The following is an 11,926-nucleotide window of genomic DNA, read 5'->3' as shown; positions in this document are numbered from 1 at the left end:
TGTAAATTAGCGTTAAGCGCTAATATTCTATAATCCATAATAGATGTAAATAATCAAGGAAGTCGACAGTGTAAACAGCCCATTTTATTCTCTGTAATATCCGAGAAAACACTGTGGTGAGTCCCCCGCAGTGTTTTCTTAAATATTCTTCCAGATGCAACTTTCTGAAACCTGATCAGGCTTTTCCTAATACGTTTCTCACGTGATCCTATGTGGTCTCACGTGGTACGCTGATTCACCTACTTTTTTATATTTGTTCGGGTCAAAGTTGTTAACCCTTGGTCATGGAACTTTCCAGAAGTTTCTATTGCTTACGTTTGCGTTCTTGATTTGGTAAACAATTTAGATTGGAATGTGCTATTCTTTGTTAGCTTAGTAAGCTGTTTTCTTATAGTACATCAATATGATAGAGTTTGTAGCTCACCTGGCACAAAAAGTATTCCGGTGTGGTTTTGTGAAAACTGGGCTTATGAACTGCGCAATTCCTTAAGTATTTCTAACAATGTTCAATAGTTATTCTAAACAATATGCAATAGTTATTTTAAACAATATGCATTAGTTATTTTAAACAATATGCAATAATTATTTTAAAATTTTGTTAATTGAAATTAATTAAAACTTTATTAATTATGATTAATTAAAATTATTAAATAAGTTAAAGTGAAAATTTAAATATTACAAATATTTCATAAGATTGTGATTTTAATTGGATTACAAATACATCCTTTAAGTACCATGTGATAAACACATCCTTTAAGCACCATATGATAAATACATCATTTAAGTACCATATGATTAATATTTCCTTTAAGTACCATTTGATGAACACATCCTTTAAGTACCATATGATGAATACATCCTTTAAGTACCATGCATATGATGAATACATCCTTTAAGTACCATATGATGAATACATAATTTAAGTAGCATATGATGAATACATAGAGAATACGAAGTTCGAGTCGAATACTAAATACGTTTATTCAGCAAGGTTTAGAATACCTAAACCACAAGCCTTTGCGATTGGCTGAAGGTTTTGGTTGCTGTGCCGAGCAAATTCACTTATTGGTATTCAGCACTTACCTGGTATTCTATTTATCCCATAATTTTCGCCTTTTTCTTTCTTCGTGTGTTAACAAAAGAGAGACTTAACCCGAAATTGAAACATCAAATGACGTGACGTATATTTATAAATTTTTGGTGTTTCTCAACAGTGTTGAAACCCCCCCAAACATTATCAGATGGGATTGTTATTTCAATAATGCGTGCTGCAGGATGGGATAAATTGAGCCTCGATATGGGAAAACTGGGCTGAATGCATGTGCGTATAATGTCGTTCCAGATTAGCATACGCAGTCTGCACAGGGTAATCATGGACGACACTTTCCTCTTTTATGGCATGTTTCTTTAAAGGAAGTCTATTTGTAGCTTAAATCCAGTTAAGCCGTAAAGTATCAGCCCCGTTTAAGCGTTTTCTGCACAGGCTAATATGTGACGACACTTTTAGCACATGCACAAAACCCAGGGACTTAAAAATACTAAGTCGTGTTTTTATGCATATCGAAATACCAAGAGTTTGGTTAACTTACTGCAGTATGCTAGATTTTATATTCTTTATATTAAATCGATAAAAAAACATACCACTATTTACACTTCCTTAATGTGTCTGAATTTGTATGCGGAGTCCGATATTCTCATGTAAGTAGTATTCGTTTCCAGTGATGTTGATATATAAATTGTTTTTGACCCTATCACCGGTTCTTAGCTTATACTAGAAAAGTGCTGACTTATGCAAGATTAAAGAAATAAATATTGCCACTATATTTATTGTATATCATTGGATGTAAGTTAATACAGTTATTAATTTAGAAATGTTTAAATATGAATTTAGCTTCAACTTCTATATACAAATTTTCTCACGAACAAAACAACATTTTTAAAACTATTCGCTTTGCGACAATGCTTTACTATTTTTCATAGCTGACGTCATCTGATCGACATATCTGCTTTAAACTGGTTTGAGATCGTGGCAGGGAATGCGAATTTGAGCGTTGTTCTGGGAATTTTGGATCAAATGCATGTGCGTAAAATGTCATCTAAGATTAGCTTGTGCAGTCCACACAGGCTATCAGGGGGACACTTTCCGCCTAAAACTGGATTTTTCGTTTAGAAGAGACTTTCTTGATACGAAAAATTCCATAGAAACGAAAAGTGTCCTCCCTAAAAAGCCTGTGCGGACTGCACAAGCTTATCAGGGATGACACTTCACGCATATGCATTACGCCCAGTTTTACAGAAAGAGGCTCATGAAGTGACAACTGCTGGCGATAAATGGTGTCCCAATATCTAAGGATAAAAAATGGCTTAAATGTTGGATTTTTTTGTTTCCTAATATATAGTGTATTTAAATACTCAAGATGGCAATCAAATTAGATGCTAGCAATGTGTAGACATAAGTTATAGTTTTCAACACTATGTATTTCACTTGATACAATTCAACTTTGTACTTACAGCAAACAACACCTATTTTCTTGTGATGTGTATGTATTGACGAAATGATGATAGCAATAATGCTTTCATAGAATTAAAGCAAAATTACTAAGCATTTAATAATTGTTGTTGCAACTATACGGATTCAAAACGGATTTAATTATAATTAATACAATTCACAAATAAAGTTAGAACCAGTAGTTGGCGTGCGCTATCTATTGAAACGTAATGACAACGTTTTAGTTGGCGTAGACAGGCTACATTGGAACCATTAATTAAAAAATAGTTACTTCTTTTAGTCAATGTATTTTAGTTTGGTTATTGATATGTTAACGTAATGTTCGATACATCTGATTTGCAAAGCATAGGTAACGCTGGCGATGACGGCTACAGAATAGAGGGAAACGGTGGTGGTGGTTTGGGAGCCGGACGTGGCGGCAGAGGCAGGAGCTATTGCAGAAACGACCAGGACGGGAGCGGGCCAGGCAGGATTTTAGTTAAAAGTCAGAAGAGCGATAAAGATCGGCAGTTACCAGGCAAAGGAAAGGCTACCATCCAGACAGGTGGTTGCCAGGGAGGAGGGCGGTTTACCTGAAGACGGGCGGTTGCAAGGCACATGGATGTTTTCCAGAAAAACTGGCGGTTGCCAGGCATACAATTTGTTACAAGACAGACAGGCGGTTGCCAGGCATGAGATTGGTTGCCAGACAGACGGATGTTAACTTAATACGTACTTAATTGGTGGTCAACGGCAGATGGGCCAGAATTACCAGACATAAGTGGCTATTAGGAAAATGGGTGGTTTCCCTTAGGCGCTAGGTTGTCAATTTGCGGTTGCGATTAGAAGGGCAGTTACCATACCGGTGGATGGTGATCAGAAGGGAGGGCGGTTAACATGAAGAAAGGCGGTCATAAGGCAGGCGGGAAGTCTGAGGCAGAATTGCGGTGCTCAATTATCAGGAAGTTGTGCTTATAACCAGCAAAAGGACAGGTATCAAACAGGTTGAGGGTTACAAGGCAGACAGGCGGTCATTAGGTATATTCATTTTTCATCATAATAAAAAACCCATTTGCATCAATATTATCATCACAAACATCACCACCATCACCTGCAGCAGCTTCAACAACAGCAACACCGTCACTGTTGCCGTATTCGTTATTGTTGCAATATCATTTGCACAAACTTATTCATCTTTTACCATCAGTATTTTTCTTTTCTTCATAGTATCATCCATGTCAAAATAACCATCGTCAGCAACAACAACAACAGCATTTAAAACAACTGAAATCATAGTATTTGCATCAGACATTACAAACCAAATTAAACAAAAATAATAGGTTTTCAATTTACACAATCAACATTTAAAGATTATTTAATGTCACATATACCACTTTACTAGGTCAAGGTTGGATCTTAAGCACAGTTAATCTTAAGTCGAATTGATATGCGACTAAGGCCGTCCCTATTTGTCCTGTAAAAGTCTGCACAAAATTGTTCATCAACGATCTCATCACCATGATCACCATCATCAACAACACTGTCACGTTCAGACCATTCAGAGGTGGAAGTTGTCCAGTTATATATTCGAAATCGTTTCACATCAACATGCTGCATAGCTTCGAGTTCTTGTTGGATGGGGATGTATTCCTCTGATGGAATGATATGCATTATGCCTGTGTCCATGTAATAACCACAACATAATTCGAATCTACACTCAAGTGAGTGAGTCCATGCAGACAGCTTGTTCACCAGCTGGCGAAGTTCTGATGGATTCAATGTATCAAAACAGACAGTCACATGATCCAATGACAGAGGAAGCAGTAGGTCGATATATTCAGATAAATGCATTCTAAGCGTTTCCAGCTGTGAGAGTTGTGCTAGTGACCGCGACATTGACGAATCATGATAAGCTTTCAACTTCCGAAAATAATAACTCCCATTCGAAAAACTCAGATTCTTTACACTCAGACCGAGCAGTGTCTCCCATAGACCAACCAGGACAATCTTGAGCGACATCGAATGGACATGTATTGTTTAAATCAGCTGTTATACATACGTTTATACATGACTCGCCGTATTCATTCCATACATGCGATAAAAAATGTATGTCACAGTCCTCCAGCTCATTTACATGCTTTAAACTAGGCTTTACATGATCGAGTGAAGTGATGTCACAGGCCTCCAGAGAACACTTCACCCTATGATCAAGTGTAAACAGTGTGGTGAGCAGACTGCGTAGCCAGGTGGAGGAACAAGTTACACCAGACAGTTGAATGTGTTTTATGGAGGCAGTACTGGAGTATAGTCTGAACACAGTACTGGCTCAGCACCGTTCAGTAGACACCATGTATGAATGTCTTTCTTGTCACATCTGTTGAAATCAAATTCATTCAAACCAATAAACTTAAGTTTTTGATTGTTATTAACGAGAAGTTGCTTCGGTAACACTTGCACTTGTTTGCTGATTGTTATCGAATTTAAGTTTTCGAACATTGACAAATCTAGTTCTTTATAAGCTGTGCATATTTCAATACATTTCAGATTTTTATAATTATTAATATATAGTGGTAGTAAAGTTACTCCTTCTCCGAGTTCAATCGAGTTCTTTATAAGCCGAGTGTATTTTAATACATTTCAGATTTCTTATAATTAGTAATACAGTGTGGTAGTAAAGTTACTCCTTCTCCGAGTTCAATTGATTTTATGTGTTCATAATGTGACAAGTCAAGAGCTTCACATTTGCAACCCATATTCATTGTTAGATATTTCAACTTCTTCAAACCCACAAGTGCATTTGGTAGCACGGTTATATCACCCTCGAGCTTCAACTGTTCCAGGTTGTGACACGCTGATAAGTCGAATTCCAAACAAGATGCAGACGATCTGACTTCTTTCTGCTTCGCTGTTGTAGAGGGGTCGTCATAATCACGTGCAGGTAATGAATCGGGTCCCTGACAAAGAGAAGACGACGCGTCTTGTGTAAGACGTGAACGTATTATTGCGTCTATAAAGGAAACATGTAAAGATCGAGCCCGTGGAGAGTTCAATGCAAAGATGTTGATCAAATCTTCAGCATTATCATGCCAAACGTGAAAGTGACTCAGATGTAGGTCTATTGGAGTGTTCTTGTTTGCCACAGCCTCCCTATAACCTGAGAGGATGACGCTTTGGAAAACATAGTGATCAAACCCATGACGAACATCGTTGACCTGATTCATCAGTGCAGATAGTTTATTAGCTGCCAAGATGTTGAAGCCACAAAGGAATCTGAAAACTTGAGAAATATCCTGATATGAATTCTTACTACTTTTGAGATATTCGCAAATAACGTTATCAATCACGTCTGTATTGTTGGAGATGTGAAGAGCAGCAAAGAACTCTTGAACAGTCTTGTGGACAAACGAGCTTGTATTATCATAACATTTTTTACTTCTTCTTTTGGATATTAATCCTGAACGTAGTGCGAACTGCTTTGTACTTTCAGACAAATGAGCCGAAAGATTAATGTCGCTGAACACTAGTGATGTTTCTTTTTCATTTGAAAACAAAAATGAAAACGCAGCTTTGGCTATAATATCTATATGTTCCATGTTTGGTTTAACATACTTCGTGCGAGAAAAGCAGTTTACTGGTGATGGGCAGTATTGATCGAAATAACTCATTTGTGGGTTAGCTTTTTTACATAAACTTTCAAGCAGGTTGGTGTACAATTCACAAGTTGATGGTCCGGTGAGACTCTCAGCCATATCATCTACCCATGTACATAGGACAAGCGTGTGCAGCATGGGCGAAGATGATATCGAATCAAGGTCACGACTCTTCAGAAATTTCTGAAACTGATCCACAGTTTCGTTAAGATCCTTTGTTTCATCAAGAAGATGTCGTAGTATCCTTTTACTGAATCCATAGGAATCGATTATTCCGTAGACTTCCAACAATATGTCTATTTGAGAATTTTTGATACGTTCATCCGCGAGTTTCCATGGTCGAGAAGTTGTGAGCACAATGCAATGATCTTTAGGAATACCGAACATAGATGGCATAGCTTCTTTACCAGACCACTCATCAAGACCGTCTTGAACAACAAGATACATCACATTTCTCATTATTTTTAAGACTAGATTATACTTGCTCTCCCATTCGTCTGCCGCGTACATTTTGTAGATGAGCTGAGTTTGTATCATATGTGTTACATGTGTCTGTTCTTTCGAATCGCGCAACGAAATGAAGAAGAGAAACTTGAATTTATGAAGGGTATCAACATCAACAAACGCCGTTTGTTCCTTTGTAGATTCATTCGAGGACTCATGCACGTTACACCAATCGTCAACTAACTTGGCAGCAAAACTTGTCTTGCCGCTTCCCGGCTCGCCTTGTAAATATGTACGTCTACATAAAAGATCACCTCTATAAAAGCAATCTTTGTATGTCAATATTTCTTCCTGTTGTGTGCGTCTACCATCATTTTCTATCTTCATCCTGTGTATTTTTGGAGTTGCATAGACGTCTTGTACGTGCATACCGAGACTAGGATCCAAAGTAGACAGACGCACGTAGCAAACGGTATCACGGTAATGGTTCACCAATCGCTTGAGAAGATCTGAAATAGTAATACTTCTTCATTAAAACGAATTACCTGTGTGTTTCTTCGCAAAAACCAGATACACATTTATAGAAAAACATGGCGTCAAAGGAGCATGCTGGTGAATACTAAGATATTGTGTTGTCAAATATAAGATTATATTTCACAACGGTTGAATAAATTTGTCTCCTTTAAAAAATGTGCGCAAAAAGTAGTAGAAAAGTAGTTTTTAAATTTGTAAAAAATACTTTTCTTAAATTTCACATGAAATACCGCTCTGAGCTGGATCCCTTCCGATTAAGTGTAGTGTATATAAGACACTTCTAAAATGAAGTACGCATTGATTTCTATTATCAAGTTCAAAGCCGATAGAAAGCGTGTATCGAAAATGTATTCTGCAGCTTGTATTTCTTATTAAAAACGATCTTACCGCATACAAATGTAACCAGATAAATATATTCGTGAATATATGCATTATTCGAATACGTGTAATTTTTCGCGGAAATGCAGATACACATACCCATAAAAAGCACTTTCACTGGTTCTATGCATTCTGTACTGAGAGTATATCGTGATTTCAGTCATTAAAGAAGATAAACTTAATGAAAAGGCTATTCAATGGTATTTTTAAGTACATGTACTGACAGACAGAATGAAGGACAGACTGGCTATCTGACAGACGGATCCACTGTGAATCCAAGAAAACCCACCTCTTCTTATATGAGGATGGTTAATAAAACCAAGTTAATACGATTGAGTGCTAATGTTTGTCAGCTTGGAAGTTCATAATTATTGTAGTATGTACATATGTTATAACGAAATATTATATATATATATATATATATATATATATATATATATATATATATATATATATATTGTTCAATAAAACTTGTTCACAAACCTGTTACGTCACGCTCGTATTCGTCTAGCTCCTTTCCAATCGCTGCTTGATTTATGCGGTTGATGCTTTCCTGTGTCTTGTTTTCATTGCTTTGCTCTCCAGCCTGTGTCTTGTTTTCAATGCTTTGTCCAGCATGTGTCTTGTGTTCAATGCTTTGTTCTCCAGCCTGTGCTTTGTGTTCAATGCTTTTTTCAATAGCCTGTGTCTTGTTTTCAATGCTTTGTTTTCCAGTCTGTGTCTTGTTTTCAATGCTCTGTACTCCAGCCTGTGCTTTGTTTTCAATGCTTTGTTCTCCAGCCTGTGTCTTGTTTTCAATTATTTGTTCTCCAGCCTGTGTCTTGTTTTCAATGCTCTGTTCCCCAGCCTGTGTCTTGTTTTCAATGCGTTGTTCTCCAGCCTGTGCTTTGTTTGTAATGCTTTGTTCTCCAGCCTGTGTCTTGTTTTCAATGCTTTGTTCTCCAGCCTGTGTCTTGTTTTTAATGCTTTGTTCTCCAGAATGTGTCTTGTTTTCAATGCTTTGTACTCCAGCCTGTGTCTTGTTTTCAATGCGTTGTTCTCCAGCCTGTGTCTTGTTTGCAATGCTATGTTCTCCACACTGTGTCTTGTTTTCAATGCGTTGTTCTCCAGCCTGTGTCTTGTTTTCAAGGCGTTGTTCACCAGAATGTGCCTTTTTTTCAATTCGTTGTTCACTAGTTTGTGTTTTGTTTTCAATGCGTTCTTTCGCAGCCTGTATTTTAGCCTCTAAGGTATTCAGACCTTCTTTCAGGGTCCTTTCAGCCTCTTCGGAAAAACGTCCTCCGACCTCTTTTGCATGTGTGAGGGTCTGATTTGCTTCTTTCAACATCTTGCCCAAATCAACAAGTGAAAAACGATCATTCTGCAACTACAAACATTATTCGCATTTGTTGATAATTATCGATACAGATTGTCATTATTATATTATCTGTGTCTGCATATTATACAACAGATCAAGTAGAGCAAATTTTGCAAGGCAGTAAAAAATATAAAAAAATATCAAATAGACATTTGTTTAATTCATATATGCGTCTGTTTTTAATGGGTTGTACTAATTATTTACTGTCATTTAAGAATGCGATTTCAATATCTCCTTTTAATAATGTGACTTCAGTATCTCCGGCCAAAAAGAGTGGATATTTCAAAGGTGCAAATGTGCGTGATAAAGTTGATATGTGACGACAGTAGTGATATGCCCTGTATGTCCAGTTTATTGGTGCTAGTTCAATCCACGATTTTGATGTTATTTTCTTAAAACAGTTTTTAGATTTTCATTAAAAAAGATTTCAAGCGCAATTTTCTAGTCACATAACCAAGCACAGGTGCAGTAGATAATAGCTATAGACCAATTTACATAAACTGTACGATATAATAATATTTTCAAATTAGACATTTCCCTGGTCTGCTATTAAATTATTATGTTTTCTGTCCACTTAAAGCGTTTGCTAATTGCATACCGTTCCTAAAATGTTTCAGTATCAGGATGAAAAACAAAAATCTATTCTTACATGACACAGATTTACAATTCGCTTAAAAATATCACTGTACAAATATTTCTGTGGACTATTGCTTACATCATCCTTCACTAAAATACATTATATACGCCTTTATATAGAGACAAACAACACAAAGACAATAATATTTACATCACTGAGTTTCCTGCGCGCTTTTGTCGCTGAGGGATCATGCAATAAGCGGACTGGATCAGCAAGTAGGGTGGTCAGTGTCAGAAAGAAGTCCTGCAGATCAGCATCTGTGACCTTGCAGTCCTCAGTGTGGCGTACAGCTCGGCCTATTTGACGGACCTAGAGGGAGTAAGGATCGCTGTGATGTTAAGGACCAAGAGAAGAAAAATTGAGGTAAACCTACACACATGGACTGTCAGCGTGAAAATGTGGCATGTGTTTTAAAAAATGCTTACATACACATAGACTATTTTAAATTAATAATAATTGCATGACAAACATCTCGTCACAGCATATGGAATTATACACATGAACGATTCAGATAACAAACTAAACTTTAAAAAAATAATCACATATTCAGTCTATTAGAATGATACATTTAAATATTACCTTTTCTAGCGGGCATTGCTTATCAGGTGGAGGTGGAGATAGACATGCGGCGGAGATGCATGTCTGGAAATGCGTGCAGTTCAACACAATGCTAACCACACCATTGAAGTCAGATTCTTGAACAGAGGATACGCTGCTATATCCGTCCCGTGGGAGGTAGCATTTGCCAATTTCCCACGGATCCATTGCCCATCTTTCAGCTTTAGTGTTTGCCCAACTAGGCCCATTAAATCTGTGTAACAATGTGATATTTTGTTTCACCTTCTGACATGTTTGGCATTGCGTTGGTTGTAGTGAATTGTGGAAAGAACAGTTATTTCGTTTCCGCTTTGTACACACGCCCTGAGTTGGACACGGTATGAGGTTTTGAATAAAGCATTGTCCACAACTTCTACCAACTAATGTTTGGACGTTATGTAATTCCGTCAGAAGAAAGTCAGTCAATCCTTCCTTTGTAAAATTGAGGGAGATGCACGCTTTGAACCAGTTATTGGTATTCTTATCTTTGAAGATGTTAGTGTCGGCAGCCATCCCCACGAGACTACATTCTTTCAGACCTTCTTTCAGGGTCCTTTGAGGCACTTCAGCCTGTGTCTTGTTTTCAAGGCGTTGTTCACCAGAATGTGCCTTTTTTTCAATTCGTTGTTCACTAGTTTGTGTTTTGTTTTCAATGCGTTCTTTCGCAGCCTGTATTTTAGCCTCTAAGGTATTCAGACCTTCTTTCAGGGTCCTTTCAGCCTCTTCGGAAAAACGTTCTCCGGCCTCTTTTGCATGTGTGAGGGTCTGATTGGCTTCTTTCAACAACTTGCCCAAGTCGTCAAGTGAAAGACGATCATTCTGCAACTACATACAGTATTTGCATTTGTAGACTTTATCGACACAGTTTCGCATTTTGGTGATATCAAAGTAAATTATTATATAATATGTGTTTGTATATTATACAACAGACCAAGTAGAGAAAAGTTTGCAGGGCAGAAAAACCTATAAACAAGTGTTCCGCAGTCGGAGACATATGTCCCCAAAATAGTGCTTTGAACTAGTGACCCCAATTTCAATAGGGGCCATCTACTGTCCAAGGCCAATGCGCATTTGAAGTATCAAGGCAATCGGTCAATTCATTGATGAGTTATTGATCGGAAATAATTTTCACACTTATTGTGACAGTGACCTTGACCTTTGACCCAGTGACCCTAATTTGGATAGGGGTCATCGACTGCCCAAGGCCGATGCGCATGGGAAGTATCAAGCCGTTTGATTCGTTGATGAGTTATTAATCAGAATCGCTTTTCCAACTTTTTGTGCCAGTAACCATGACTTTTTACATAGTGATCCAAATTTCAATAGGGGTCATCAACTGTCCAAGGCCAATGCGCATGTGAAGTATCAAGCCAATCGGTGAATCAGTTGACGAGTTATTGATGGGAAACAATTTTACACTTAGTGTGTAACAGTGACCTTGACCTCTGACCTAGTGACCCTTATTTCAAAAGGGGTTATCTTCTGTCCAAGGCCAATACACATGTGACGTATCAAGTCAATCGGTGAATTGATTGGCAAGTTATTGATCGGAAACGAGTTTCACATTTAGAATGATAGTGATCTTGTCCTTAGACCTAGTGACCCCAATTTCACTAGGGATCATCTACTGTCCAAGGCCAATGCACATGTAAAGTATCAAGCCAAAATCGGTCAATTTGTTGACGAGTTATTGATCGGAAACAATTTTCACATTTAGTGTGATAGTGACCTTGACCTTTGACCTGCTGACCCCAATTTCAAGAGGTGTCATTAACTGTTCAAGGCCAATGCACATGTGAAGTATCAAGCCAATCAGTCAATCAGTTATTGATCGGAAACGA

At 37.6% G+C, this 11,926-nt stretch overlaps 1 protein-coding gene across 6 annotated transcripts in view; it reads right to left on the bottom strand.

Annotated features, from left to right (window-relative positions):
• The window catches only part of LOC127852782 (uncharacterized), a 109,935-nt gene that overhangs the window by 77,033 nt on the left and 20,976 nt on the right, over positions 1-11,926 (bottom strand). The window contains exons 19-22 of one of the 6 annotated variants that reach the window (XM_052386746.1): positions 10,784-10,910; positions 10,068-10,624; positions 9,639-9,797; positions 8,780-8,860 (exon numbers count right to left, since the gene is read on the bottom strand). In XM_052386746.1, coding sequence (XP_052242706.1) covers positions 8,780-8,860; positions 9,639-9,797; positions 10,068-10,624; positions 10,784-10,910 — 924 coding nt within the window. Of the gene's footprint in view, positions 1-3,762; positions 7,092-7,977; positions 8,734-8,779; positions 8,861-9,638; positions 9,798-10,067; positions 10,625-10,783; positions 10,911-11,926 lie in introns of those variants that run through there. The other 5 variants (XM_052386743.1, XM_052386747.1, XM_052386744.1 and 2 more) reach the window with 5 other exon arrangements.

Source organism: Dreissena polymorpha, chromosome 12, assembly GCF_020536995.1.
Source record: "Dreissena polymorpha isolate Duluth1 chromosome 12, UMN_Dpol_1.0, whole genome shotgun sequence".
NCBI lineage: Eukaryota > Metazoa > Mollusca > Bivalvia > Myida > Dreissenidae > Dreissena > Dreissena polymorpha.
The sequence above is the reverse complement of the archived record's forward strand: the minus strand, read 5'-3'. Positions and strand labels throughout refer to the sequence as shown.